Genomic DNA, 27843 nt, shown 5'->3' with positions numbered 1-27843 from the left:
TCAGGGCTTTGCAGCAACACGTGAAGTGCCTCTGGGGGTGCACAGGGGGGTGAGGGTGAGCAGATGCATTTGGGGGCTGTTACTGCTGGATGGTTTTCCACCTACAACCCAGCTCCTCATTGTTTTGCAGCCTCCTGTCCTCTGCTGACCAGACTTGCCTCTGGTGGTCCCACTTCTTGGCTGAACCCCAATAGGGGAAGACCATGATCTGAGACCGCAGAGGTGTGGAAAGAGGCTGTACTCATAATCTATCCATTTTTGAAAAAATAATCAAATAAAGAGAGGAAAAAAGTGACATTAATAGGCTAAATATCACTCGTGGTTTCTTTTGACAGTTCCTTGCTCATGTCTGAGCACAGGCTTTGACTCACTGTCTATACATCAATGAAGACTATGAGCGACTGTCTGCTGGCACCGATACAGACTCAATGGATTTCAAATCCTGCCATGACTCATTAAAAGGTTTCCAGAAAAGGGATATCTCCATATTCGAGAATACTTTTTTAATTTCCCAAACCGAAGCCTGGAAAATTCCACACATAATTGGTACTAAAACCAGTAATATTCCACATACATCAGTAACCATTCAATCCTCCTTCAAAAATTGACATGACAAATGTAATCTTTACCCAGATTTCACAGTTTTAATCTCTGGGATGTAATATCAAAGATCAAGATAGATTAGCAGAGATGCAGAACCAAATTTGGACCTTTTTAAGCCCTTGACCCTCATTTCATAAGAGGTGAGCTGGACACCTCTTATCACTCCCAGGTACCACGTACACTGCAAACCAACACCTCCTAAACACTCGTAATAGAGATGTGGCTTGAAAACAGGTCTTCCAGGTTCGTTTTCATCCCACATCAGAAGGGTTTCAATAATGCAAAAAATTTAGAGTTTAAAATCCCCTCCTGTGATATTCCACATGAGTCAAAATGAAAGCATAAAATACAGCAAAAAAGTTACCCGTTCTGAAGCTTTGTTGGTGAAATCAAGGATCACCATTTACTGACATTATGCATGTGCTTTTATTACTTTTATTTTTAATTTTAGAATGTGTTTACCCTACAGCTGACAGACATCACAGTGGGGTTTTAAAACTTACAAACACCCTACATTCAGTGAGCAGAAGTTTGTTTGAGTATATTTTTGTATTCTACACAGTTTAGTGGGTGTCTTCACCGGTAGCAGGAATCCTGGCTCCATCCATGCACTCATTTTTACCTTCTGGAAGTAGGGGCTCCAGCGCAATTGAAAAGAGAATGACTACATTACTCTGAACAAGAAAACTCCAATGCTTTCGTAGCAGTGAAAAGCAGAAAGTACTTTATGCAGAATTTAAAGGACAGATGAGATGCCGTGCAATTCTATGAACAATTCAGCTACCACCTTTTTTTAACCCAACAATAACCACACCACTTTTGTTGTTTCACACTGCGTTATTCTCCCACTCATTTGTCTGCTTTAATGGAAAGATTCCTCTTGCTCACGTCTCAGTGGCAGCCAGGCTCACACAGAGAACAAGTTTCACTCCCTCTTTGCAGAGAAAGAGAGGTTGGAAATGCAGGTTGGAGCTGGAAATGAGCCTCTTGAGAACATGAGTTTTGTGGGCAACACTGTTCCCAACACCAGCAGCTTTCCTGGCACGTTTTGGTTCCAAGGCTGTAAATCAAATTTCGTTTTCCGCTCCAGCAGGCTGGTGTCCTGGTCCACATACCTGTTCTTTGAGCAGGAGAGCCACCCTCTCAAAGAGCTGGTTCCCATCTATGGAGGTCAACGCAATGTAGAGGAAGAGGCCGTAGAGAACGGGCTTTGGGATCCACTGGAGAGGTAAAGGCAGGAGCAGGAGCGAGAGACCAACCAAGAAATTTGCCACGAGACTCGTCAGCCGCGTCTCCTTCACACTCACAATCCTGAAAGCGAGAAAACAGGGGTTAAAGGAGCAGGATGATATCCCAGCATTCATGTAAGGCTTATGGCTGGGGCTCCCTGCTCCGCGTAGCTGCAGGACACGTGCTGCGGGGGAAAGGGAAACTCGTCCCTGCGGCACTGAGATCAGCGGTTCTGGCCCGAGGAGGCAGAGCGAGCTCTGCTGGACCCGGGCCAGGCGCTTAATCCACAGCTCAAACCCAGCAGCTGGAAAACAGCCAAATTCCCCTTCTGCAGAGCTCCACAGATCCCATCCTGAACTAAATTGCCCTCTAAACTAATTCTGTTTAGCACATCGAAAAAAAAAATAAGGCCAGGCAAGACTCCTCTTTCTGGGCAGTAATCCTTTCCTCAATTTACCCAGCTGGCTTTGATCCAAGAGAAAACTCATCGACTTCTACGGGAACTAATGAGCCTCTTGAACAAAATAAGTCTGCAGGCTCTCAAGTGCGAGTCAGCATTTTTGATGTATATGAGGATCTCCTTGTTTACATGGGAGGGAAAGCCGAGAGCACTACTCTGGGAGCTCAAAATTTTAATTCTGCTGTGTATAATAGCAGTTGCACTGCAAATTGCCTATTAACATGCAAAACATGTAATTAATTAATGCAAATTTTCCAGAGTTGACAGACCACAGATTGATTTTTTTTTTCCACAATGGAGGAAAAAAGCCTGACAAGAAAACATGCAGCAGATTTCAGAGCCTACTTGGGGGGTGAGGGGAGGTTGCTTTGTTTTTACTTCATTTCATTTCAACTAAACCTGTGAGCATCTCCTAGTTTAAAACAAAATACCAGAAACAATAGGAGGAAAGAAAACTCATCTTTCAAGACTATTTATAATGGTGAAAAGGGTGATTCTTAACATAACTTTTTTTGAGAAGATAGATTCAACTCAGTGGATAAGCGAGTGAGTAAATCCAACTATAATCAAGACAAATTCTTGTCCATAGGCTGTTTTGGTGTCATGCAGTGGCCTCATTGCCTGGATGCGAGACCTCACATTCCAAATTAACCCTGTGCACAAAATACGCTGATGATTAACACAACAAACGGCCATGAGAGCTATCAAAACACCTTTCCACGTTTGCATGTGTTCTGTTGGGACTCCATAATCCCTTCTGTCCTAAAAATGACTGCTTCCCAGTGAATTCTTTCAATATTAAGTTTTTGGGAGTCTGGCTTATAAGCAACATAAGGCTAAATTTCAAATCTGTTCATACATTCAAGAGTACAATGAAGCTGTGGGCATGAAGGAACCCTGAACTATTTATTTAGAGGGCATTAGAACTATTGTTTAGAGGGCGAGGGTAACAGCCTAAGGCTTGCTCTTGCTCTCAGGGTTTGGATCATAAGCCGCCACCAGACCTAAGCAACAACAGAGATCACAAACAGTACCCAAAATCCTGAGGACACTTGAATTCCTTGGTGTATAATGGGGCAGATCATACATATTATCTAAGATTATCAAAAAAGGATGCACAGAACAGCCACAGGAGGTGTTAACCCCTAAGTAACTCACCCCCACAAACTCAGATTTTAAGAACAGAAACCACATCTTTCCTCCTTCCAAATATATATTTTTTTTCAGATCCTCTTGCAAGTCTCCCATATCAAGAGGTCCCTGCCAATGCCTAGAGAAGCTGAAGGAACGCAGGATCCCAGAATCCCAGCCTGGTTGTGGTTGAAAGGACCTCTGGAGATCATCCAGTCCAACCCCCCTGCTCACGCAGGGTCACCAGAGCAGATCACACAGGGTCGTGTCCAGGCGGGTTTGAATGTCTCAGAGAAGGAGACTCCACAGCCTCTCTGGGCAGCCTGGGCCAGGCTCTGGCACCTCACAGGGAAGAAGTTTCTCCTCATGTTCAGACGGAACCTCCTGTGCTTCAGTCTGTGCCCATTGCCCCTCATCCTGTCATTGGGCACCACTGCACAGAGTCTGGGCCATCCTCTGACACCCATCCTGGAGATGTTTATAGACATTGATGAGATCCCCTCTCAGCTTCTCTTCTCCAGGCTGAACAGCCCCAGCTTTCTCAGCCTCTCCTCATAAGAAAGATGTTCCAGACCCCTCATCATCTTTGTAGCCACCGCTGGACTCCCTTCAGTAATTCCTTGTCCTCCTTAAACTGGGGAGCCCAGCACTGGACACAAAACTCCAGATGTGGCCTCACCAGGGCAGAGCAGAGCGGGAGGAACAACCTCCCTTGACCTGCTGGCCACACTTCTAATGCACTTCACTCTTATCTTCAGACTGTCCTTGCCAGATCCAGAAGAACTGGGACATCACCTGTATTGATACATTTCAGCACCCTTTTCACTTCCTTCACGTCTGTTTCACCACCAACCAGAAGTCTTGGAGATGACAGAGCCAAGCAGCTTAAACCATAACTGCGAGTGTTAATTCAGAGTGATTTGACAGTCCAACAAGGACTGGTCAGGCTGCTACCAGAACCACTATGAGCCTCTCAAGTGGCCCAGTAACATAGGAGTGAAAGGATGCACTACTAATTGATTTAGCCTCATCCAGGTAGAGCAAGAGTTCCCCTGGCTTCATCATCAGGCAAGGTACAGGAGCAGCATTTCAGGCAAAAATCAAACCCACTGGATCAAATCAAAGCCTGCAAGCATCAGTCTGAGCTTGCAAAAGCCTGCTAGGTTCCTGGAAAGCAAAGTCAGGATTAAAATCAGATATAAAGCCACCTCATTCCTACCACATGCAAGTCTGCAAGTACAAGAAAAGCCCAGAGCAGCACCCCTTTGGCAATGGATTTTTGAAGTTCATGCAATTTTCTGCCTGTCATCTCTCAGGGATGCAGCAATCGCACCACTGGAGTTTGATCACAGACAAGATCCACTGTAACTAACTACTCTCAGCTCCTGCTAACACCACTTAAAGTAGCGTGGAATTTCTTAGCAGAACATAGTTTAAATAGCTCATAATTGACCCAACTTGTGATCCTTAAAGCTGAAGTTCCCAGACCCAGCTGGCCTCAGAAGACCAGCCTCTGTCTTCTGCCAGTTCTAGCACCTTTCTTGTTTCCAAAGTAAGGATATCAAGAGCAGACACATTAAGTCAATAGAAGAAACCTTGTAATTTGTACACGTTCAGAAACCGGTTCGGCCCTTGAGGAAGCAGTGCCAGAAAGCTTGTGCTGCAATGAAGTAGTTAATGCAGATTAAAGAGCATGATCCAGGCTCGTTTCCCCAGGATCCTTTAAGTATGGCTAGCACAGGATTAGCCATTCATTCCCAACCTCCTCCATAGGAGTAGTGAGAGCCTGTTTGCAGATTGGCACATGAAGTTCAAGTGGTTACTCTACAGGGGAGAAGAAAGTTTTACTTTCGTTGTGACAGATCTTTATTCTTGTTTACATCATCATCCTCACTTAGCGCTTTGATTCGAGTGCAGGAGAGGAGGCTGCCAAGGGAGCCAGTGCTGAAAGAGTTCATTTTCTATAAAAACTGAGCTTCAAGATGTTTCTTTTTCAGCACAGCTGGCTGAAAGAGACTTCATCACTCCGAGCCCCCTGTTTATAGCTCAATGTTTTGCAGAGAACAAAAAGCTTCGATCTCAGAGGGAGTTCAAATAACGAAGCAAATCCTTGTTCCCTTCTTCGCTCCCAATATCGGGTTCACAGCACTCATTTACGTACCGATTTGCCTCCAGCAGAGGAAGAGCTGTGTTGTGAAGGAAGATGCTTAGTGAGACTGGGGCATCCCACAGCTCTTTCAGGAAAATATCCAGAGCTATATCTAGGTGAGCATCACCAAATGTTCTTTTAGGGGAGCTGTGTGAAGGAACAGAGGACGAGGGCAGAAAGCAGCCCTTAATTCAGGCAGGGAACCAGACTTCAGAGCACAGAATAAAGACGGTGGCAAAACAGGAAAAAAGCCACCAGGTATTAAAATTGACAACAGAAGACACACGGGGAGGTTTGGCACATGGGTTTCAAAGTGTAAGTTACACATCTCACAAAGAAATGGAGAGCAGAGATATCCCAGGGCAGATCACAGATGCCAGGAGCAAGGGCATGGATTAAAACCCTACAGAACTCAAATTACAAAGTTGCCTTGTTTTTAAATAGGGTTTAGCATCGATTCAAGACAAATATATAGTTGTGGCACCAACTAATACCAACACATACTAATGGGAATATGAGCCCAAGGGACTGATCTTCCAGGAAAGATGTGGAAAAGCATCGCAGGGAGCAGCAGGACTTGGCAATTTCCAGATGTAGAAGGTGAAATTTGTCCATCACCGACCCAAAAAAGCAGCCGTGCCAGCTGGCAACAAGAGCAGCGTGAAGGCGAGACCAAAATTAAAAGACAGACACACTTCATCCCCCAAAGTAAATGAGCGCTTAGCCTTGCTTTTGGTAAGTGGCAACTCTGAAAATGGAAAGCGAGACAGGATAATAGGACTAATGGCATGTGAGTGGAAATTACCACTTCTGAGGTAAAAACACTCAGTTGTAACATACTGAGATCAAACAGACCAGATAATCTCTATTTTGAAGCAGGTTTCATGAGAATTATTTTTTTAATCTTTATTTTTTAAATAAGGCATCTGGTAGGAGTGTGCTAGACAACTCAGAACAGAAAAACAAATTGGTCTTAAATAGAATGCTGTGACCCAGGCATAGCTCCACAGTCACTTCTGCTTAAAAAACAAGGTAATTTAATAAGCATCTCGCCTTCCTGAAACGTGGCGGAAGATGCTATGGGAGCTCTGAAATAAAGCTGCATTTTTCCTGCCCTTTGTAATAACCACCAGACAGGTTTCAGGCAATGAATCAGGCTGGTTTTTTTTCTGGTGAAGACATCTGGAAAGATCTGGCCAAAGCATCTCCTCAGCTTTCCACAACATAAACCCTAAAAAAGGCCCTGGCCAATCCCTCCAGAGGACAATCGGCATCAGAGCGAGCTGAACCCCTGCAGGTTGACACCAGCCACTGATCAGAGTATCATTTTGGTTGGAAGAAACCCTCAAAATCGAGTCCAACCATAACCTAACTCCAGCACTAACCCACGTCCCTGAGAGCCTCATCTAAATGCCTTTTAAACCCCTCCAGGGATGGCGACTCCAGCACTGCCCTGGGCAGCCTGTTCCAATGCCCCACAGCCCTTTGCGGAAGAAATTGTTCCCCAGATCCAACCTCAACCTCCCCTGGCGCAACTTCACAGTATCACAGTATCACAGTATGTTTGGGATTGGAAGGGACCTCAAAAGATCATCTAGTCCAATCCCCCTGCTGGAGCAGGAACGCCTAGGTGAGGTCGCACAGGAAGGTGTCCAGGCGGGCTTTGAATGTCTCCAGGGAAGGAGACTCCACAACCTCCCTGGGCAGCCTGGGCCAGTGCTCTGTCACCCTCACTGAGAAGAAGTTCTTTCTCAAATTTAAGTGGAACCTCTTGTGTTCCAGCTTGATCCCATTGCCCCTTGTCCTATCATTGTTTGCCACTGAGAAGAGCCTGACTCCATCCTCATGGCACTCACCCTTTATATATTTATAAACATTAATAAGGTCACCCCTCATTCTCCTCTTCTCCAAACTAAAGAGCCCCAGCTCCCTCAGCCTTTCTTCATAAGGGAGATGCTCCACTCCCTTAATCATCTTTGTTGCCCTACGCTGGACTCTCTCCAGCAGTTCCCTGTCCTTCTTGAACTGAGGGGCCCAGAACTGGACACAATATTCCAGATGGGGTCTCACCAGGGCGGAGTAGAGGGGAAGGAGGACCTCTCTCGATCTACTGACCACCCCCCTTGTAATACACCCGAGGATGCCATTAGCCTTCCTGGCCACAAGGACCCAGTGCTGGCTCATGGTCATCCTGTTGTCCACCAGGACCCCCAGGTCCCTTTCCCCTACACTGCTCTCTAATAGGTCATGCCCCAACCTATACTGGAACTTGGGATTGTTCCTGCCCAGATGCAGGACTCTACACTTTCCCTTGTTAAATTCCATCAGATTATCCCCCGCCCAACTCTCCAGCCTGTCCAGGTCCCGCTGGATGGCGGCACAGCCTTCTGGCGTGTCAGCCACTCCTCCCAGCTTAGTGTCATCAGCAAACTTGCCGATAGTACACTCAATTCCCTCGTCTAAATCATTAATGAATATATTGAATAATATTGGCCCCAGTACTGACCCCTGAGGCACTCCACTAGATACTGGCCTCCAACTGGACTCCGCACCATTGACCACCACTCTCTGGCTTCTCTCTTTAAGCCAGTTTGCAACCCACCTCACTACTCTATTGTCTAGACCACACCTCGTCAATTTAGCTGTGAGGATGCTGTGAGGGACTGTGTCAAAGGCTTTACTGAAGTCAAGGTAGACCACATCCACCGCTCTGCCATCATCCATCCACCTTGTTACATACCCTAACTTGAGGCCATTTCCTCTTGTCCTATCACTTGCTACTTAGGAGAGGAGACCAAACCCCTCCTTCCAGGTAGTTGTAGACAGAAATCTTTGTCAGTCTTAAAATAAGCACTTTGGTGAGGGGGATGAAGCCAGGCCACTACCTGAGGTGGCTTCATTTGGTGCATCTCCTTTCATATCTTGCAGGCCTTCAAGACGACAGCTAACTCCCTAACCACGTAACCCACTGTACCCAAGGGATTAGGAAACCACAAGTCAAACCAAAGAGATCCAAGACAATTCCTACTTACGTCTCGTAGATATGTCCATTTTCTACCCTCTCCTCCACATAGGCCAGGGCACGGACGTGCATTGGGGAGTGAGGGAAGGCAGCGTGGATCCACGGGAGGCCGAAGAGCGACAGCCCTGTGTTGATCAGCGCAACGAGCAGGAGGTCCCAGTGATAAGCTGTTCCCTTCACCAACCTGAAATGAGGTTTTTGTTGACAGCAGTTACACCCGGTGCAAACAATAGCAGGCTGCCCTTGCTGAACCTGAGCTCAAATGCTGAACACCGAAGTGCACTTCTGTGCACAGCACAATTTCACACTCCTCCTGCTTCACAGCCTGTGTTACATGAGCATGAAAGGTAATGAAACTTGATAGTTTGCTCCCAAAGCAGTCATCTCCTGGAAAGAACAATGCTGAGCAGAAAAGGCAACCCACTAAAATAACAGCCCATTAAAATTTCACCAGCATTTTACTGCTACATTTATTGCAGAGTCCACTCAAAATATACATGTGTACTTGCTCAGAAAGTCCATAGAATCACAGAATGGTTTAGGTTGAAGGGACCTTCCCAGCTCCCCCAGTGCCACCCCTGCCATGAGCAGGGACATCTTCACCAGCTCAGGTTGCTCAGAGCCCCGTCCAGCCTGGCCTGGGATGTCTCCAGGGATGGTTCATCCACCACCTCTCTGCCCAACCTGGGCCAGGCTCTCACCACCCTCAGTGTAAAACTTTTCCTCACGTCTATCCTCTCCATGCAGGGAGTGGTTAGAAACCTGAGCATGTGTTGCTGAACTACTGATACTGAAGTCTCCCATTCGTCTCATTTTTAACCCCGATTTCTCTCTTTCTTCGCAAGCAGAACATGTACTTAGTATGCTGCAGTAATCCCCTATTTATGTAATTGCTACTGCACAATGACAAAATAGGACATGAATTCATTAGACTTCAGCTCCTCCTTGGTTGGGAACCAAGGAGATAAGCTCCTAACTTTGGTGCACACAGGGTAGCCTCTACATTTTCTTTCTTGGGGTAAGGGGAAACTGTCAGCCTTCACCAAGGAAGATGACAATTTCACAAGGACGACACAGAGAGTAGCTGGTAACATTGAACTCACATCTAGTTCAACCTTGCCATGTTTTTGCAAGGTCTGCCCCTCTCCTGAATACATCTATCCGGTGCCAACCACTCAGATGCAATAAGTTTAGAAAAAGGCTGGGGAAGGATTCAGTACTCAGAGGTTGAGCAAACTGGCAAGAAACACCATTTAGGTGTCTTAATGCCATCCAAGCAAACTCCATTCAGAGACTTGGAGCCAGAGAGGCTGTAGGATGGGAGGTGCATGGAGCTATTAGACTTGACCCTGTAGACACGTTCGACAACCTAACATCTGCGTCAAAGAACAGCAGATGTCATTGTTCAGGCAGCAGAAATCTTGAGTGGGGTTTGGTTTTGGAAGAAGACGACTCGTCTCACTTGGAAGCACTCACCTCCATTGAGGGAGGAGGTGGCCACAGGGTGACCAGGTCAGGTAGATGTCTACACTGCAATGCCTCTGAAGCTGGAAGGTGCTGGCAGGAAGGGTGGGATCGTAAACACGCTTCCTGCGTTGGCTCACGCTTCAAAAGCACAGTCCCTGCTCACGTGCTGCTTTTCTCAGAGCAAAAGCATCCCCAGGGTTATCTTTTGATTGTCCCATCTGCCCTTTTTAGAGGGTATTCTATGTACAAAGGCCATACAAGTAACAGCAGCATCATTTTAGCCCCCTTGGGATGCTGTTTGGTCTCAGCAGGCTTGCAGCACCGCATGTGATCTGCACCTACTTTGACCAACAGACAGGCTCCGTTGATCTTGTCTAGCTCAACACACAAATATCTATGTACCTTATCCTGTGTTACCTTCACATGCCCCAACCAGCCCAGTATTCCCTGCTCTGTTTATTCTTTACCAAGGCACATGAGTGTACTTTCAGGCAAACATCATCTTTTCCCCTCCTTTTTCTTTTTCCTACAGCAGGATATCACTACATTTGGTAAGACACTAAACAGCACATTCTCCATGTAGCTGGTATAGATGATGGTATTTTTATTCTGTGATGGTATCACGAACAGAAGATGTCAAGTTGTAGTTTTCCTGTCTCTAAAAGCCCACGTCCTAATACCTGATCAGCATAAGCTCAGCCCTGTAACAAGACATTATGAAAAACACTACGAAGAGCTCCAAATAATATTTAACATTCCTTAAAGACATCCTAGTGGAAAACACCAACTTGTATTAGGAAAGAGATGACCCACTTACATTACAGATTTATGCAACACTTCACTTAAAGGGATATAATAAAGATAAGAGGAAAAATCATGTGGTCAAAGGAAACCAAATTAGTATAACTGGATTTGAGCTTGTCTTTTCTCCATGTCACTCCAGCTACACCAGGGAGAATGCTAATGTATTTTATGCAAGGAGAGAACCCTCCCACGCATTACATTAGCAAAAAATCCTCTGAGACATTGTGGTTCCCCTGGAAAAAGAGTCATACACGTTCATTCTTGATACCATATCTGATTGCAGCTGGCACAAAAACAGAGGGAATATTTTAATAGCGCAACATCTCAACACAAGTTTGCATGTAAATCAGACATATGAGATATCAGACATACTGTTTTACTTCCACCTTTTCAGTTGGAGACTAACAGCTCCAAACTCTTATTTTCTGATGCTGAACTGCAGCATATCGTGCTATGACATTTGTACAGGTCATTGACTTTCCATTTTCTAGAGCAGTGCAAGTGTCCACATGGGTCAGACACACCCTAAATACCTGGAGATACATCCACAGACCTCAAATCATACAAAATATCTACATAACATTCATACATCAGTAAAGAAGAAACAGGTTGAGGTGATGAGCTAATTGATGCTTTGCATTTTTGACTCACTGCCACAATGTTGGGTTTTTGGGATGGCAAGGAGTTAAGCAGTAGAATTACTTTCATCTATTACAACGGAAGTTCTCCAGCACATGTCACAAATATCCTTTCTGATACTCAAGACAAACTTTGGACAAGCAGTGCTGGGAAGAGACTCAAGGACATCCCTCCACAAAGGATGACGGGTACCAAAAGCATTACCTGTTCTCCGGTGCGTTTGTGAGCGACGCCACGATGTTCTGCTCTATGAAGAAGAGCATGGACAGAAGGAACCCCAACCCCATGGCGCTCATCACTGACCCGATGGACAGGGACTGGACCGGGGCCAGCATGAACAAGCTCTCAGATGTGTTGTAGTTAAATTTTGACACTGGAAAGATGAGGAGAATGATGTTAGGAGGCACCTTCTTGTCCAGCTATCACATGGACTCAATGTTTCATGCACACCACAAACTTTGGGGAACCAACACGGCAAGCCAGGTGTAATGCTCTGGCATGTGGGAGCCAGAAGGCCATAGAAGATGGGCTCATCTGGCTGGTTTAGTTTATTTTGTTTTCCTCCATCCTCTTAGAACTTGGCTGCCATCCTGATTTGACAGATTACTGCTCGTTCTAGCGGGACATTACATATATTTGAGCAAAACAAAAGAGGGAAACTTGTTTTCCCACAGATGCGAGGTGGTTTTAGATTAGAAAACCTTATTTCTAACTAGCAGCGTACTCCTCCTGCTCAGTTAATCAACTGACAGAGGCATTTAAAAACTTCCTCACATCCAACAAGCTGTGCAAGGCATTTTAGTCTAAAATGCCCCTACTTTCCTGCCATTGGAAGCAATCCACAACTAGGGATAAATCACACATGGCCACACATTATACAATCCAACTGGATGGAATGGCCATCACAGAAAAAAAAAGCCATTTCTTATTTGTTTCCATACATTTCCTCGCCATCACCCACTCACGTCACCACAGGACAATGCAATTCCTGTCCCCATTAACGCTTCCTGATATGGAAAAGTTGATCTATTTGGCCAATGAACGGTGCCTCATTTTTAGATTTCTTTGTCTAACTTAAACTGCCCAGATGCTCTGCACCATTTCACCTAAATGAGGAAAACGTAAGCTGGAGACAAAGAAGACAGGCTGGGATCATCATCTCAATGTCTGTATGGCTGGCAACAACCCTTCCTGTCTGCTAATTACTCTGCCCTTTGTTCTTTACCAGAAATTGCGGCTCCCCTTATTGTAAGGGATATATACTTTAAATTACATTGAAATGAAAAGACACATTGGAATAATCCATCTAGAGAAAAAACTTCACTCAGCCATGTTTGATTAGGGTTTTCCATGAATTCAATCTAACATTGAGGAGATCTGAGCGCTTGGTGTGGTGGGAGGTACACACAGCATTTGTGAAATTATACAGAACGTTGCTATTTTTTTAGCAAAACCTTCCTAGGATTTCATTTCTTTTTCATACACTAAATATTCCAAATAATAAAAATTTAACTTACTTTCGATTTCCTTGAAGATATAGGAACCCACAACAGAGAAAGTCAGAACTGAAATCGGTAAGGCACAGTCAGACAGAATTTCGCGTACTCTTGCATGCAAATATGGGCTGCAATTGAAAGACAGAAAATCCCCATCAGCACCACACTGCAGGGACAACAGCTCAATCCAGATTGCGTTAATGCTTTTACAAGTCAAAACTCAGTCCAATCTTGCAATTCTAAAGAGATACTTGGAGTGAAGAATTAGTCTTTAATTCAGCCCTAAATCCTCTGGAATCTGTAGCCTTTGAAAGTTGATAAATGCATAAGTAAAACCCATGAAGAAACAACAAACTAAGATGCAAGCTAGAAAAACATCCTCCAAGCACCAATTTGTGTCTTATTTCCACTTTAGTTCAATTGCTTATGAAGAGTTTTAAGGGCAATGGGAGTAAAATCCAAATTAGGGCTGGGCATTTGACTCCCAAGAGCACAGCGAATGTCAGTTCCCCTTAGACCTTCCAGCACCCACCGGGGATTTTGCCCACCGAGTTGGTTCAATGCCTGTTTGGGGAAGAGTTACAGGAGTTCCAACACAAAAGATGTGGTTCACCCAAAGCTTTCTAAAACGTCACTCGCGATGCCAAAACAAATACAGAAGGGCAACGTCCAGTGACCGAACGTTTTGTTCTGCTGCTCACATTTTCCAGGTGGCCAGCCAAGCTCATCTCTGGCTTCGGTTTGCACTGCCGCTAATGGAAGAGTTCCACCTGATTTTACTAGGTTACAAAACTAAGATCTGAACCGTTAGCCATTCCTCGCAGGTAACACGAAATAATCAGTAGTCTGAGCTCTAAGACTGAAGTAACTCACCTTTTCTTAAACTGATAGAGCGTATGGCCAAGCCAAAGGGTACCCAACATCAACATGAGACTAAGGACGGCAGTTTCACGTCCATAATGCACATCATGCGTGCCTGTTTGATTCTCTAGGGATATGGATCTGCTCACTGATGAATTCATCAAGAAGGTGGTATTGATGCCGAGGCTTGGAATAGCATCAGCTCGTGCTTTTTCCAAGTAACTGTCTCCTGTGCGCCCATGGCAGTAATATTTCTTAAAAACTGTACAAACAACCAACAGGCAAGCATTAGGATAGGTTTGTGACAATCAAAGCAAGCAATATAAAGTAGTTCTTTCTTGCTTGATCATGCAGTATTAACATTACGCTTCAGCAGGTTTATAGCTCTAACCCTCAAAGCAGTGAACAGAAACCAGCAGAGCTGCTTCTCTTAGAATTTGCAAAGCGCTGGATTTATATTTTTTTTACTTATTTTAACAGGTCAAAATTAAATTCATCTAAAGCAATGACGATTGAAGGACTTCCAGTGCCAATTATTTACATTATTTTGTTCCTAGCACCAGAATCACTGCTCTTAAATAAATAATATTAAAATATTAAATACTAAAATATTAAAAATACGTATACAGACATAAACCTACTTTGATCAGCCTGGTAAACAAATTCCGTCAGGAACTCTGACAAAATTAAGAGCAGCCAGGCTGCACAGATCCTTAAGCGGACTATAAAACGTACAGTAATTACTTTTCCTCCAAGGCTGGTCCAGAGTTTAAAGATAAGTGTTTTGATATGCAAAACCTGGCACAAAATTCAAATGTACACTGCAAATGAAAATACAGTTAAAAGAGCACGTGCGGTAAACCTGTACACAAGTGAAACACCCAGTAATGCCTCTGGAACTGTCCATAAGTGTATTAGCTTCGCTAAGAGGCATTTACGCAAGTAATTAACAGCTGTAAATACACCCTTGATCTTGCTCATTTAGACAGCTGTGTTCCCATTTCTGTGGCACTAGCTGGCTCCAAGCTTATCAACGTGTTCGGATGATTTTGCATCTTTTGGGAACACGAGCCTGAGGTGACACAAGGAGAAAGTAAACCCAGAAGATGGATGTTGGGCTTTGCAGCCTTGATGCTTCCACGTTTCATGATCAGATGGCAGCACCGCTCACCCCACAGCCATGGGGAGATACAGGAGGATGAAACCACCTCAGAGCTTTGCAGTCTCTGCCTTTCTTTGCTTTAGTGCAAAATATCCCTTCAAACTTCGCATTGGGAAACTTCAAAAGCTTAGTGTAAGACCTTCAGGTGAAAATGCAACAATCTGAAGCTTATGCTATGATGCTCCTCATAACATTTCCCCCCACACCACCAAATAATAATCAAGTTTCTGAAAACCCCCAGCACCTCAGCTTTTCCATCTGCAACAGGGAAAGCAGGCAAACTGTGATTCTAAACATTCAAAAACAAGCAAAACAAACTTTAAACATTCTTGCAAAGCAGAATTGGTATTTGTAATCACTGTGGATCTGGCCAAAGCACAGTTTGCGTTACTGCTGGTTTGGCGCTCACCCCAGTGTAAAACACCCCATATTTTGTCACTGTAGCAGGGGTAATAACCCTTCTTGTACCACCTTTGTGCTTTAACAGAAGTCTAGGCATTGGACAAGTGGATGTGCTAAACAAGGCATGAAGGTCACAAGAGAAAAAGATTGGTTACTTCACATTCAATACTTCAGTATATAAATTTAAAGATCATAGTTTACAGCTTCAAGTTTAACCTTTCCATTTGCTCTCAGCAGTAGCCAGAAATGAGGAGAACATTGTGCTTTTAAAGCAGGAGAAAGGTTCCTGGAGTAAGGAGCCATCTCACTATGACCTCCATTAGCCTGGTGTATTTCTGCGTCGCACTCTACGGAAGAGACTCTGCTGTCATTTCCTCCCTCCGTCCTCGCAGCTGCATCCAGCCCAGGCAGGACACCCACACCTGCTCCGCGAACAGGTAAACTGAGGCACAGAGCAGCGCCGTGACCCGCGCAACAGTACAGAACGGGTTGTTGGAGAATTTGTGGTTTCCGGTTTTGAACATTTAAAGGACACTTTTGTCATAACACTAATGATTATGGTAGTACTTCCTGAGGATTAGCAGCTGGCCAGGGCTTAGAGCCTGTTCACCATCTCAGTTGACCCTGAGTGTTACCAAGTCCTAGAGACACGCACCATTACTGAGCACATGATAAACCAACAGCACTTACAACTATGCAGAATACAATCACATGCCTCTGTATTTAGATTTGAACTTGAATAAGAAACAAGTCACTTTTTGGGGTGGATCCTGGGGATTTTCTCAATTTCCCCACACTTTGCTACACTGCAATAATACATTTATGGCTGAGCACATCTTTGGTGCCCTGCATTCTATATTCTACATACACTACCTCTCAGGCTGCAGTTCAGTTTGCACCCACCTCCAAACCAGGCAGGATTGCTCCACTCAGTCCTGGATGTAGGAAAATAAACTTGGACTTCAGCCTTTTATTTAAATTAAAGCAATGAGAATGTGCCAAGACAGCTACCAGAGGCCTTCATCCTGCACCACAGACTTGCAGTATTAGATTCCTGCAAGTTTAGTGTTTGTTTTTATAACAGATCTAAGTGACTCCTGTTGCCCACGTTCAGAAAGAGCAGCAAAGCAGGTGGTGCCCTCGCTGCAACGGAGCTGTTCTCAAACCCAGTGTGTGCTCAAGTTCCCTCCAACAACATTAACTCGCTTTGTTTGCTTCGGCCAGTTCAGCGCCGCTTCCTGCAGAGTGCAGATGTCAAGATCAAACAAACACAGCTTCGGTGGCTGGGCCACACGGCAAAAACAAAGCATCACCGGGATGGCGTGAATGCACATGGCTTGATTCCTCTGTACAGGATCGCATCCTCCCCCTCCTTCTTTCCTGCACATCTATGAGTGGCTTGCAAATAAAGATCAAGGCTAGGAACAGAATGAGGAAAACACATCTGGGCAAGAACAGCTTGTCCATTGGCACTCAGGAAGCCACAAAGTCCCTGTGAGCTGGCTCGCTGTCACCAGGACACATCTAGCAGCCTTCTACCAGCTTTCTTTTCCTACTTAACTACTCAACTGATGGGGAGATGGGAGTTGCAACCATCACCTCCTGCTACCAAACGGGAGCAGGAGAAGATGAGCATGTGGTTGTGAGCTGCACTGGTGCCATGTGTTTAATTATGAGGGTTAAGGATGAATTCTGTGCCTGCCAGCATCAGTGCCTTTCTGCATCTGGGAATGTGTCTGGATTTGATGTCCCACCTCCTGTTGCACCGAAGGCTCCAGATGCAGCTCAAGCCAACATGAGCTGGCAAATAAATGAAGTGTTGGTTTGATTTTATTGTTCCTGTAAGCTCAGCCCTTCCCAAGTACAAGGGAGAATTACACTAATTATACTAATTAACTTCAATGATTCCCTGCCCCCACTACAATACTCTGAGGTATTACTCAGTTATTCCTGGAATTCTGGCAGCTGAGACCAATGGATGCTTTCTGCACCTTTAACCTACACCCAACCCCTGCTATGGGAAATCACTTACTATAGAAGCACCGTGAATATTTGCATTTGCTAATTTTTACAGAGCAGTTGAATATTCTGTTGAAGAACAGAGTGCCACAGGGAGATTGTCCCACACCTCCAGAACAGGGCAGGAGCAGCACACCAAGCAAAGCTCACAACTACATATTGAGCAAGGAGGAAGCAAAGCATCCCAGAACACCATCTCTTTCACCAAGCTTTGTCTAAAGCAGGATATTTGAAAGATGCAGGTGTCGTGCAAAGGAAAACAACCTTTGATTGCACCATCAAAGCACGTGCCCAAGGAGTCAAATCAAAGATTCTCAATGAAGCAAGGAAGAATCTCGCTTCAAATTGCTTTGCAGTGTCAAACCTGCTCTTTGAAGGTGTTTTCTGTGCATGCAAAGATGCCATAATGAGCCAAGCCCGAAAATCTTGAAAACACAGGACGTGCTCAGTGCGCTGAGTTATGTCCTGAAGGATGGATTTCAGAAGACAACCCAGATTTGAGGCAGTTGGACAATTAGTCATAACAAACAAGGAGCACAGACTTGGCCAACTCCTCACCGGGACAACAAAGTTCGCCGTTCACATGGCATTTTCTGCTAACATTTTTACAAATACCTCCTGCCAATCCTGATCAGGAGGAAGAGAAGTGCCAGAGAAATTTGTTAAACCCCAAAGCTGCTCATGGATACCCACCTAGAGCTTAACCCAGAAATAGGGACCAAGTTGTTGGAAAGGGCAGGATAGCTTTAGGAGCACACTGGAAGGGTCTCAGCGCTCACATAAAAATAGGCAACCTCAACACATCTTTCACTTCCCTTCCAGTCATGTAGCAAGGAAAGAGGTCTAGATGCACTGCATTTAAATTGGATATTTTTTACCAAGACCATTCAAGAAGAGACTGGTATCAGGAAAAGACTTTCACAGCACCGTTATTATGGTTTCTCCATTTGGTAAAAGATACTAATCCTATCTCAGCTACCTGAAATTAGAACAGAGAGAGATTCTGCATATCCAGGCAAACTGCTGACAAAGGGCTGCTTCAGTCTCACACAGGTTTTTTCCTGAAGACCATGAATGAGCACAGAACAAGCAAACATCATGCATATTTACAGCCTTATACTTCCCTTTGACAAGGAAGTGGCACTGAAAAACACTGCTGCAAGACTTACCTTTAATAATGCCTTTGATAGCATCAAGCACAAAGGTGATGGATATAAAAAGTGCAATTATTTCTTCTGTTGACCTGTGGAAAAACCCCAGGAATTAAAACAGCCATTAGCAGTGTCTGCATTCAACTCCATTATTCAAAGGAAAATCAGCATATTCATTCATTTACATGAAAATATACCAATTCTAGTTAGACTTCAACTCAGGAAACAAAATCTAGTGAATCTTTAAAAGCTTCTTTCAAGCTGGAACAATAAGCTGAAATGATACTAGCCTCATCGCACAAAATACATTTTACAGCAAGTTTGCAATTAAGGAGCTTGTGGAATGTATAATTTTTCCATTTGCTGAATAATCGGATCAAAATATGACTTCTTGAAAATAGCTACCTTTTAAAGAGCTTCATCAGAAGACTGAAATTAAAGAGGGAGTACATCACAAGGAAAAAGCTGTTCCACAGGCCAGTCCAGGCATAGAAAGCATTGAAATCCAAGTTGTAGTCATCACAGATTCCTCGGATGACTGCAAAAAGTGAAGCATTCGCATGTCAGATTAAATGTTTGTTGTTACCACCCTGTGATTCCCCTCTGCTTGGTGGCAAAATGAACCCATTTCAAGACTTCACTGCAAGGCACTTACGGCAGAGAGTGTCAAAACCCTTTTCTTACACTCCCCTATGACCACTGGTGGCCCAAATCATTCTCCCTGCCCTTTTCTCCACTAGAAACAAAGAAGCACTTGGAAGATTTTCTCACAACGCAACTAAAAGCATCTATCCTAGGGATCAAGGCCACAAAAAACAGCCCTTGGAATTTGCTCTCGCTAATGTTTTGCGACGCTGTTGAGCAAGGGATCTCATAGACGGTTTTGTATCACGTCTACTCAGTCAAATTGTGGGCAAAACCACATGTCTTAAAATCTTTTGAGGTAGTCATAGCTCATCTGATTGTTCCTATAGATACTGAGTTTGCTCCTCTACATCTCTGGCTCAGTGATATGAGCTTGAAGCCGTAACTGGGAAGCCAGTGATCACACCTTCAACAATTAAAAATACCTCAGCAACAACACCAAAAACCAACCAAAAAGGCCACCAACAAAACAAAGGCAATAAACTTTGTCTCAGGTTCTTATCCTCAACTGGGTTAACTGTGACCACATGGGGAAACCATCAGACAAAATAGATTTCCTCCCTCCTTTGAGCAGAAATAATCGTTATTCTCACCAAGTGGTTGGTTTTTTTTTAATGCAAAATGATTCCTTTATAAACCAGCTTTCACCCAACCTGAGTCAAATTCCTCCCCTTTCCCTCAGCACCGTAAGCAACCCTTTAGTATTGATTTATTAAACCAATGTAACTGAAGCTGTAACAGGGTCGCAAGGTTCTTGCACAAAGTCACATTCCATCAATTGCAACCGCATCGTTTCCCCTCGTGTGCAAGTTTAAACGACTTACCATTAATGTAGAGCGCTAACGGAGCTGTGGTAAGGAGTACAACTAGAGGCTGCCCCGAAAAGAGTGCGTACAGCAGCCCTCCAATGCTCTGCCCGATGATTGTCTTCTTCACATCTATGGGTGATCGGGAAGAATAAAAGCAAACAGGGTTTTAAACCAAAACCTCCCCAACCAAGGAGAATTCACAGGGCATATGAACCAACTGCTAACGAACAAGAGCAATACTTAAGATGGTATTGAGTTAAGACACTGAGAAATCAAGGAGCAACCCTTTGCCAGCAAGGTGTCCCAGTAATTTAGGATGCTATCACATTTCTAGATGTTGAATTATGAAACTTGGGAGTGGGGGGGTGGTTTGGTTTGGGTTAAGTTTATTTATTTGAAACAGGTATAAAAACATGACCAGTTTCTGTGGAAGCTTTTAGGACAAGATTTCAACTGAGACCCCTGTGAACTGTAATAGCAGTATGAACTGCTTCAAAGGCTACAACTGGGACAGAGAAAGGTATCATACACTACACCAGTGGTTTGGATACTGGTAATCAAATTCAGATTAAAAAGAAATAAGTCACAGTAGCTTGTACTAGGAAAAACATATGGATAATTACATAGTTGTGAGCATCACGTAAAAATACAGTAGCATTTATCTGTATCAGTCCAAGTCAGATGATACCATCCAAACTAGTGCTCAATTTTTCTGGTCTTCCGAGGAAAATATCATGAATGTAAGTTACAAAATCTTACAATAGTGTCCTATTCATCAAATAAAAACTATCAAGATTTCCTGTGACCAGAGCTACTCAGTTCAAATACACAGAATCTTAAAACAGACGCACAAAACTGATAAACTTACCAATAACTCCTCGGGTATTTTCATCATTGAGTGACCCAAATGCAATGGATGGAAGGAGACAGGCAAAATATAGAAAGATCATAGTCGTGATGTATTTCCCTATAGCTTTGTTGTTTCCAATAATACCTAGTGTAAACCACAATAAAAATCATGTTATTACTGCCCATTTGCAAAGCATTTAAACCCTCCTTGCGCCAGCCACATGTACCTTTACTTCTTTTAATGCTGGAAGGTAGAAGTAGAAATTCAGTCCACACTTCAGTCTTAAATGTATGTATAGGTCTTTAACATTCGCTTTTTGCTCTTTTGTTCATCTGGGACCAACATGCCACCGCATTTCTGCCACCATTAAAACAGGAAAGGCTGGAAGCCTTTTGTTCAGCTTTGCCAGCCCCCAAAATTCAGAAGAGAATCAAAGCAGAAAATCTAAGTTTAAGGCTTATAAGCCTCCCACTCCCTGTGTTTTTAATACCAACATAATAGGTGTTCTGGACTATGCCCCCAATGAGCTTCACGATGATCACTCGTCTTCTCAACTCATGACGCCTTGGGCAGGAAAACTTGAACAATTTCATTTTTCCCTAGGCAGAAATCTGAGGTTATAGGCTTGAATCAATAATATGCAACACTGAGCCAATTAGCGCCAGCAGACTTAGAAAAACAAATAGCACAAGAGGTCAGGAATGCGTACATTAAGAGTTTAGCTTCAAAAAAAAAGCCCTTCTGAAAGAATGGCTTCTTTCTTTTCCAACCACTCACCCCCTCTCATCTCCGTCGGAAAAAACACAGCAGGCCAAAACAAAAGCAGCCAGAAAAGAGAATTAAAGTGTCATAATGTGAATTTAAGGGCCACTGAAGTAGCTTCCCTTTCCTGTTTTCAGCCTGATGTCCATCCCCAGTGAGCTCAGATCACACCAGACAAAGGATGAGAGTTGACAACAGCTGATATTGCTTGAGGAAAGCGTAAGTTTTTTCTCTTTCTGAGAGGACACACCAGAGAGGGCCTTTTCAAACACCTCGAAACAGCCTTCAACCTGTGTCACCACCCTTGATGTCCTGTTGCAAGACACTTGGACAAGCTTGGAATCATCCAATTCTCCCTTCTGGAAGCCTCCTGAGCAGTAAACTCCAATGCAGGCATCATCCTTTAATATCCCAAACATCCATCTAAGCCTCTGGTGGCATCAGTGTCTTGCTGAGGGAGCTACAAGTCCATGAGTTGAATGGGAGAAGGGAGGGCTTTGCATTAGAGACTGTTGGGGCAACGTTGAGAAGATCCGGACATTGTCACAATCGCTCAATGACTTTGAGACCTTATCTAACATCTGTTTCTGCATTATTCTCAGTGCAGAGATAAGGACAGAAGGAGAACGCAAAAACCAAACAAATCAAAGATGGCATGTAATGAGCAGGCAGCTGCATGAGCAAAGGACACCTTGTGACGGTTCCTATTTACAGATAGGAGAGAAGCAGACAAACAGGAGTTCTGATGGTCAGCATCCTCAACAATAAAAGGGTAAGGGCTAAAAATTGACAGCAGATATCTCAAGCATGGAAAAACGAGCCCAACCTTCCAGGAGTTGGAGGACCAGCTGTTTCAAGGCAGATTCCTTTCAATTTACTGTGAACATTCAGAAACCACAGACCACATTCCCAACCACTCTCAGCAACCAAAGGGCTTCTCGCAGATGAAGCGTCTTCACGTGATCTGGAGTCCAAGAGCTGCGGGCTCCTACCTCACACTCCCCAAGTGCCCAAGACCTTTAGAGAAAAGGACAGACTTGGCAGCTCAAACAGTGGAACGAGCGGTTGTTTTATTAGTAGACAGTCAGGTCCTTGTTTAGAGGAATCTGCGTTGTTCCAGAATAGCATTTTTTGGACAAAGGAGTCTTTCCAACATGAAAGGTCAGAGGCAACAATGTCTGAAAGCTTTGAAATCGTTCATAAAGCGACAAGCAACCAGAACCAGAGAAGCAAATAGTATTAAACAAAAAAGCTCATTTGCTGAGCAGACATAACTACATAAGTGATGAAGTGCTTCCTAAAAAACATTCAGTTCGATAAACCATCAGAAGGAAGGAAGAAGCCTTGAGGAATATCACAAAAGCTCATGGATGGCTTTCAGTCTCAGCTCCAACCCTTGTAGAGCAAGTCCTTGGTGACTGTGGAGGTCCTTGTGTCACATCACACCTGGGTCCAAGACTTTAAGTACAAAGCCAGACTTTATTCAGTCCATCATCAGCCACACAAGATGAAAGGAACGAAAAACCCTTTCTGGTGGGCAGCAAAATTCACTTTGTAATCGAGACAATAACTGCAGCAGATTAAACATACCTTTTTAAACATGATTAATCATGCTTTAATTGCTCAAATTATGAGCAAATACTGCCTCTCCCTGTACAGGTTCACCTGAGACAAGCTCTAAAACCCTGTGTTAACCACAATTTACCTTTTGCCTTTTTAAATTCAGCACCTGGCTAAATATTTTCAGGGCCTATTTCCAACCCAGGGACTGACATTATTTCATTTAAAAGGAAGTGGGCTGCGTTATGATGGCATTTCATCTGCGGAGGCTCATAAAGCCGTTGAAATATGTGTCACTCCAACTGTACAATGTAAATTTGACGCAGAAAAACTCAACCCTCAGTCCAGCTGTGAAATTTCAGTAGTGACTATTACAGAAGCAATCCCTTGAAATTAAGGTACATCTACACATTGAAATGGAAAGCAATTATGTTCGTCAACATGACAGTTCTATTTTACTTACTTGAATTTCTGAAATGTCATCGTTTTTAAAAGGCAAGGCTAGAGTTTCAGAGAAAACTGCATCATTCTTGGCCTCACTTTGCTTGGTATTGTGCATCAATAAGTTTATGACCAAGAGACCTAGAGACTGAGGTAGAGCTCCTTAAGTCTAGTAATTATTCATTTACTGAATCAAAATTGAGACAGATGGACATTCTATGAAATGTCTCACTATTAATGTTCTTTCCCAATTCTCTGAAATACCCAATGCAAAACAAATTTTATTACAGCACAGCAGTGTCTATTAAAACCCTGATTAAAAAAAGAAAAATTAAAAATCACCTTTCAATGGTGAACACACACAAGTAAGGATATGTGTTCATAGGTTTTGAGCTATAAAAACTCAAATCATTACAAACTTCTGCTAATGGTCTCAAGCTGGGCTTTCACTTATGTAAGCAGCTGCTGGACTCTGCCCAATTCTCTGAAGATGAACAGAGGATGAATCTTCCCTAAAGTCCTGTGAAGAGTAAATCTCAGTGCTAGTGAGACCAAGAACGTAGCTGGAAAAGGAAATCTGCTCTGGTTTTGGAGCAGAGAAGCCACACAGATGCTCAGACCAGGGGAATAACAAGAAGGAAATCAAAGGTTCAGAGCTTTCCCATTTCTTGGTTCTTTCAGCCCATTTCCCATGAAGTGCTTGTCTCTTGGAAAGAAACACCCACAGGCAAAACAAGATGCTTTTATGAGTCTTTAATGCATTCCCATCCACCACTGACACAAAGAGACTTCAAAAGCATCGTAGATGTGAACTCAGGTTATGATGCCCTAAAGCATCCACCAAATCAGTCTTCAAACTGAACTTTTACACTTGGGTGATATTTAGGAATAAAGGGCTGCAGAATGATGCAGGAGCTACTCCATCAATGAATGTGGTGCTGAAGAGAAGGGAAAAGCCTATCTGCAACTCCTTTAATTTTTTCTCCTCCCTCAAGAACACAATTCTGCCAAACAAGGTGTCCAGCACAACCAGGTGGTATAGTTGATGATTTGGCACATGCCACAGCCAATCCACAGTCAATATTTTATGTTTAATCTCTGTTCTATCTCAGACAACCAGCAAGACAGAACTTCCCTTTCGAATCCCATTTTTCCAGTGCCTTCAAGCTTTCCTTCTAAGCACACCTGCATTACTGGGAACTCTGGAGATCTTCCTCCTGCAAACCATCACCACCAAAGCCCAAAGATGTTGTCAGCAGATGTGCACATCTGTCAGGAGCCGGTTACGGATCCTCTGCAGGACCAAGGACAGGGAGGAAAACCCACGTCTCCAGCTGAATTATCCACCCACCGTGGCCATGCGCCAAGGACACAGGTACAGGAAAACAGGGAGAAACAGAACAAATCTCAGCCGTATTATCTCCCCTTTACTCTTCCTCCCCAAGAGGTGAAGGGACACAGCAGAACACAGCAAAGCTCACCGTAAAAGTCACAGGCATCTGAAATTCCCCTCCTGAGCACTCCAGGCACTACATTCATAACTGTTTATTCCTCTGTGTTGTACCAAAAAATACACGCTGAAGGATAAGGGTAGCAAATTCAAGGGATTTCAGGCAAAAACTTGCAGCTGAGCCCAGGCAGAATTCCCTCCTTCATTCCAACCAGCCTCAACAACAAAATACTCAGGAAGCTCCTATGGTTCAAGTGAGTCTTAAATAGCAATAATATTGATACACATTTTTTGACGCTATTTGACAAGGTCAGGATGAAATTCTGCACAAACTTCTTTTACAAAGAAGGCAGAGCCCCATAAACAATGGTTGTCGTCATTAAGAGGAGACTACATGCCAAACTGTGTTAATCCTAACTTAAAGGGAAAATTACAGGTGCTCTTAGGCTCAGCATAATCCACTTGTTCATCTTGAGATGCTCCTGCTGGAAGACACCTATTACAAGTCATCCATATCACCAAAGTCCTGGACTAAAAGCTTAGAAAATGCTTCCTTGATCCTTGCGTGTTCAATAAGATGCGCAAGATTCCACAATCTTAAGCAGACCTAAAGCTGACAAATTCCTAATCTGGTGGAAAAGAAGAAAAAGCCGAGAACAATGACTTCTTTCTTTCCTCTCCAAAATCATGATAGTTAAGGATAGTTAAGTTTTGTGCAGCGTGAAGACAAATTCCACCAAGTCCAACTGACAAAATATTTGCTGGCCCTACAAAAGCCTTATTATTTATCACTTTGCCATTAATCAGTTTATCTGTCTAAACCAAAACCTCAGGATGCTTCTCAGATTGAGGATTCAGAGACTCCAACCACTCACAGAGATGCTTCTCTTTTTTTATTTCTTATTTTTGTAACTCAGAGCTCTCTGATGATGCACATGTGGTTGTGTGGAGTGCAGAGCCGTGGATAGCTCAAATCCCCAATGCTCTGGTACACTGCTGCTTTGAAATGGTCCAGGAATTTCACATTCCTGATCACCTTTGGTCTTGGTGGTTTATGGCAGATGCTTTATGCTCCATCTGGTTTTCATTCCACGCAGATCTTTAAAGAATTCATTCTAATTTCTGGTTTCTGGGAAGAAACAGCACATACAAATATATATGGGTTCTCTCATATCCTATTTGAACCAGCACAGCTGCTCCTATGGTGAGTACTTCACATCTGAGCTGCAGTAGTTACACTTGGCCCATTTCTGCATGTTCCACTCTCCAGAAGTTCTATAACAACGCACTGACACTTTTAAACATACACTTTATACTAAAACATATATTTTCTATCAAAATCATTTTCCTTGAATATTTCTAATACTGTATTCTCACTATGACACTGTCTCATCATTCAGGACAGATGTAACCAAGGGAACAATTATTTTAAGCTAGTCAGTCCTGGTACCTTTTTTAGGCCAAGTCTAATCTGCCACATAGATTGTTTTGTACAAAGCTTGTGGACTTCACTACAGCTCTGAGCCCCACAGGCAGCATGCACGGGTTAATTTGGATACATGCAGAGGCAGAAAATGGACCCAGAAATGGATTTCCAAATCTGCTGACAGCCAAAGTTGGTTGCAGGACCATTGTGTGATGCTTTTGTGCCTGTGACCCTGCTGTGCTCAGGACATGGACAGCCATAGCAGCCACCTCTCTGTCTCGAGATGCACACAGGTCCTCACAAGGTGCTTCTGTGGCACTTGCCTTCTGAAGTGCTTCAATATCCCTTTATAATGAAAAGTTAGATGTTGACAGCCCTACAAAGCAACAGCCACAGAGATGAAGTGTCCTGAACCCACTCCAGAGGTGTCCAGATAAGGAGTTTTAGTCCCCCACCAGATCTAGTGTCAGGGGTATACATATCAAGAAATAATTTTTGTGTTTTATTAAACTTCTTACTGCTACTCTGAAAATAACTTCTTGTCCATCTTCCTCAATATACTCTAAATCCCTATAGAATATAGCATTTGCTTGTCTTCAAACAGAGTCTGCCCTGGTTTCACCCCAAGCCTCCTGAAAATAGTTATAAAGCACCTGGAGAAAGCATCCAGCACTGAACCACTCTGCCAAGCCAGCACTTCATATTATTCCCAGCAGAGTGGACACCACAAACTTCAGAACCCTTTATGGTGGGTGAAGCAGCGTCAGAAGACAAAGCTGGATCTTTGTGGGAAGTAACCACTTGGCAGCTGCCCCAGACAGACACACAGTATCTCCTGCAGCCAACAGCCCATTGCTATGTTCCTCTGCTGTTGGTGACCACCCTTGTGGAAACGGAGGAGAGGACACACATCTGTACCCCAGCCACACTTAATCTCAGCTTAAGCTGTTGTGGAAGGTGGTTTTGCACCAGAATACTTGTCTACAAAACGGGGCTCAAGTGCACATCTTATCTTCTCCAAGGGAAATCGTCCCCAGCAGAGGTGCAGGGGGGAAGGCTGGCACACTGTGACTTGAGCAAAGGAGGATTTTTAGCAGCAGGAAGGTGTCCAATGAAGTCCTAAGATCCTCTGCTCTAGATCTTAATTTCATGCAAACTTGTTGGGTTTGACAGTTGAATATATTAATCAACTCTCTAATAAGCTGTAAGAACCTGAACACGTTTTGATGTCAGGCTAAGGCTCAGTAATTACGGTTTGCCCTGAAGACTTCTCACAGCCTATAAGATCCTCTGAAAGTGAAAGT

At 43.8% G+C, this 27843-nt stretch overlaps 1 protein-coding gene across 6 annotated transcripts in view; it reads right to left on the bottom strand.

The window, feature by feature from the left end:
• SLC4A11 (solute carrier family 4 member 11) overlaps positions 1-27843 on the bottom strand; it is a 142862-nt gene that overhangs the window by 4931 nt on the left and 110088 nt on the right. For all 6 annotated transcript variants that reach the window (XM_071808439.1, XM_065836673.2, XM_065836672.2 and 3 more), the window contains 9 exons: positions 20919-21044; positions 20066-20179; positions 19002-19134; positions 18615-18688; positions 13875-14124; positions 13023-13129; positions 11710-11878; positions 8606-8779; positions 1719-1914 (listed from right to left, as the gene is read on the bottom strand). In XM_071808439.1, the coding sequence (XP_071664540.1) occupies positions 1719-1914; positions 8606-8779; positions 11710-11878; positions 13023-13129; positions 13875-14124; positions 18615-18688; positions 19002-19134; positions 20066-20179; positions 20919-21044 (1343 nt within the window). The remainder of the gene's footprint in view (positions 1-1718; positions 1915-8605; positions 8780-11709; positions 11879-13022; positions 13130-13874; positions 14125-18614; positions 18689-19001; positions 19135-20065; positions 20180-20918; positions 21045-27843) is intronic.

The sequence above is a fragment of the Patagioenas fasciata genome, chromosome 4, assembly GCF_037038585.1.
Source record: "Patagioenas fasciata isolate bPatFas1 chromosome 4, bPatFas1.hap1, whole genome shotgun sequence".
In the NCBI taxonomy this organism is placed as follows: domain Eukaryota; kingdom Metazoa; phylum Chordata; class Aves; order Columbiformes; family Columbidae; genus Patagioenas; species Patagioenas fasciata.
Note: the sequence above shows the minus strand (reverse complement) of the source record. Positions and strands in the feature narration are given on the sequence as shown.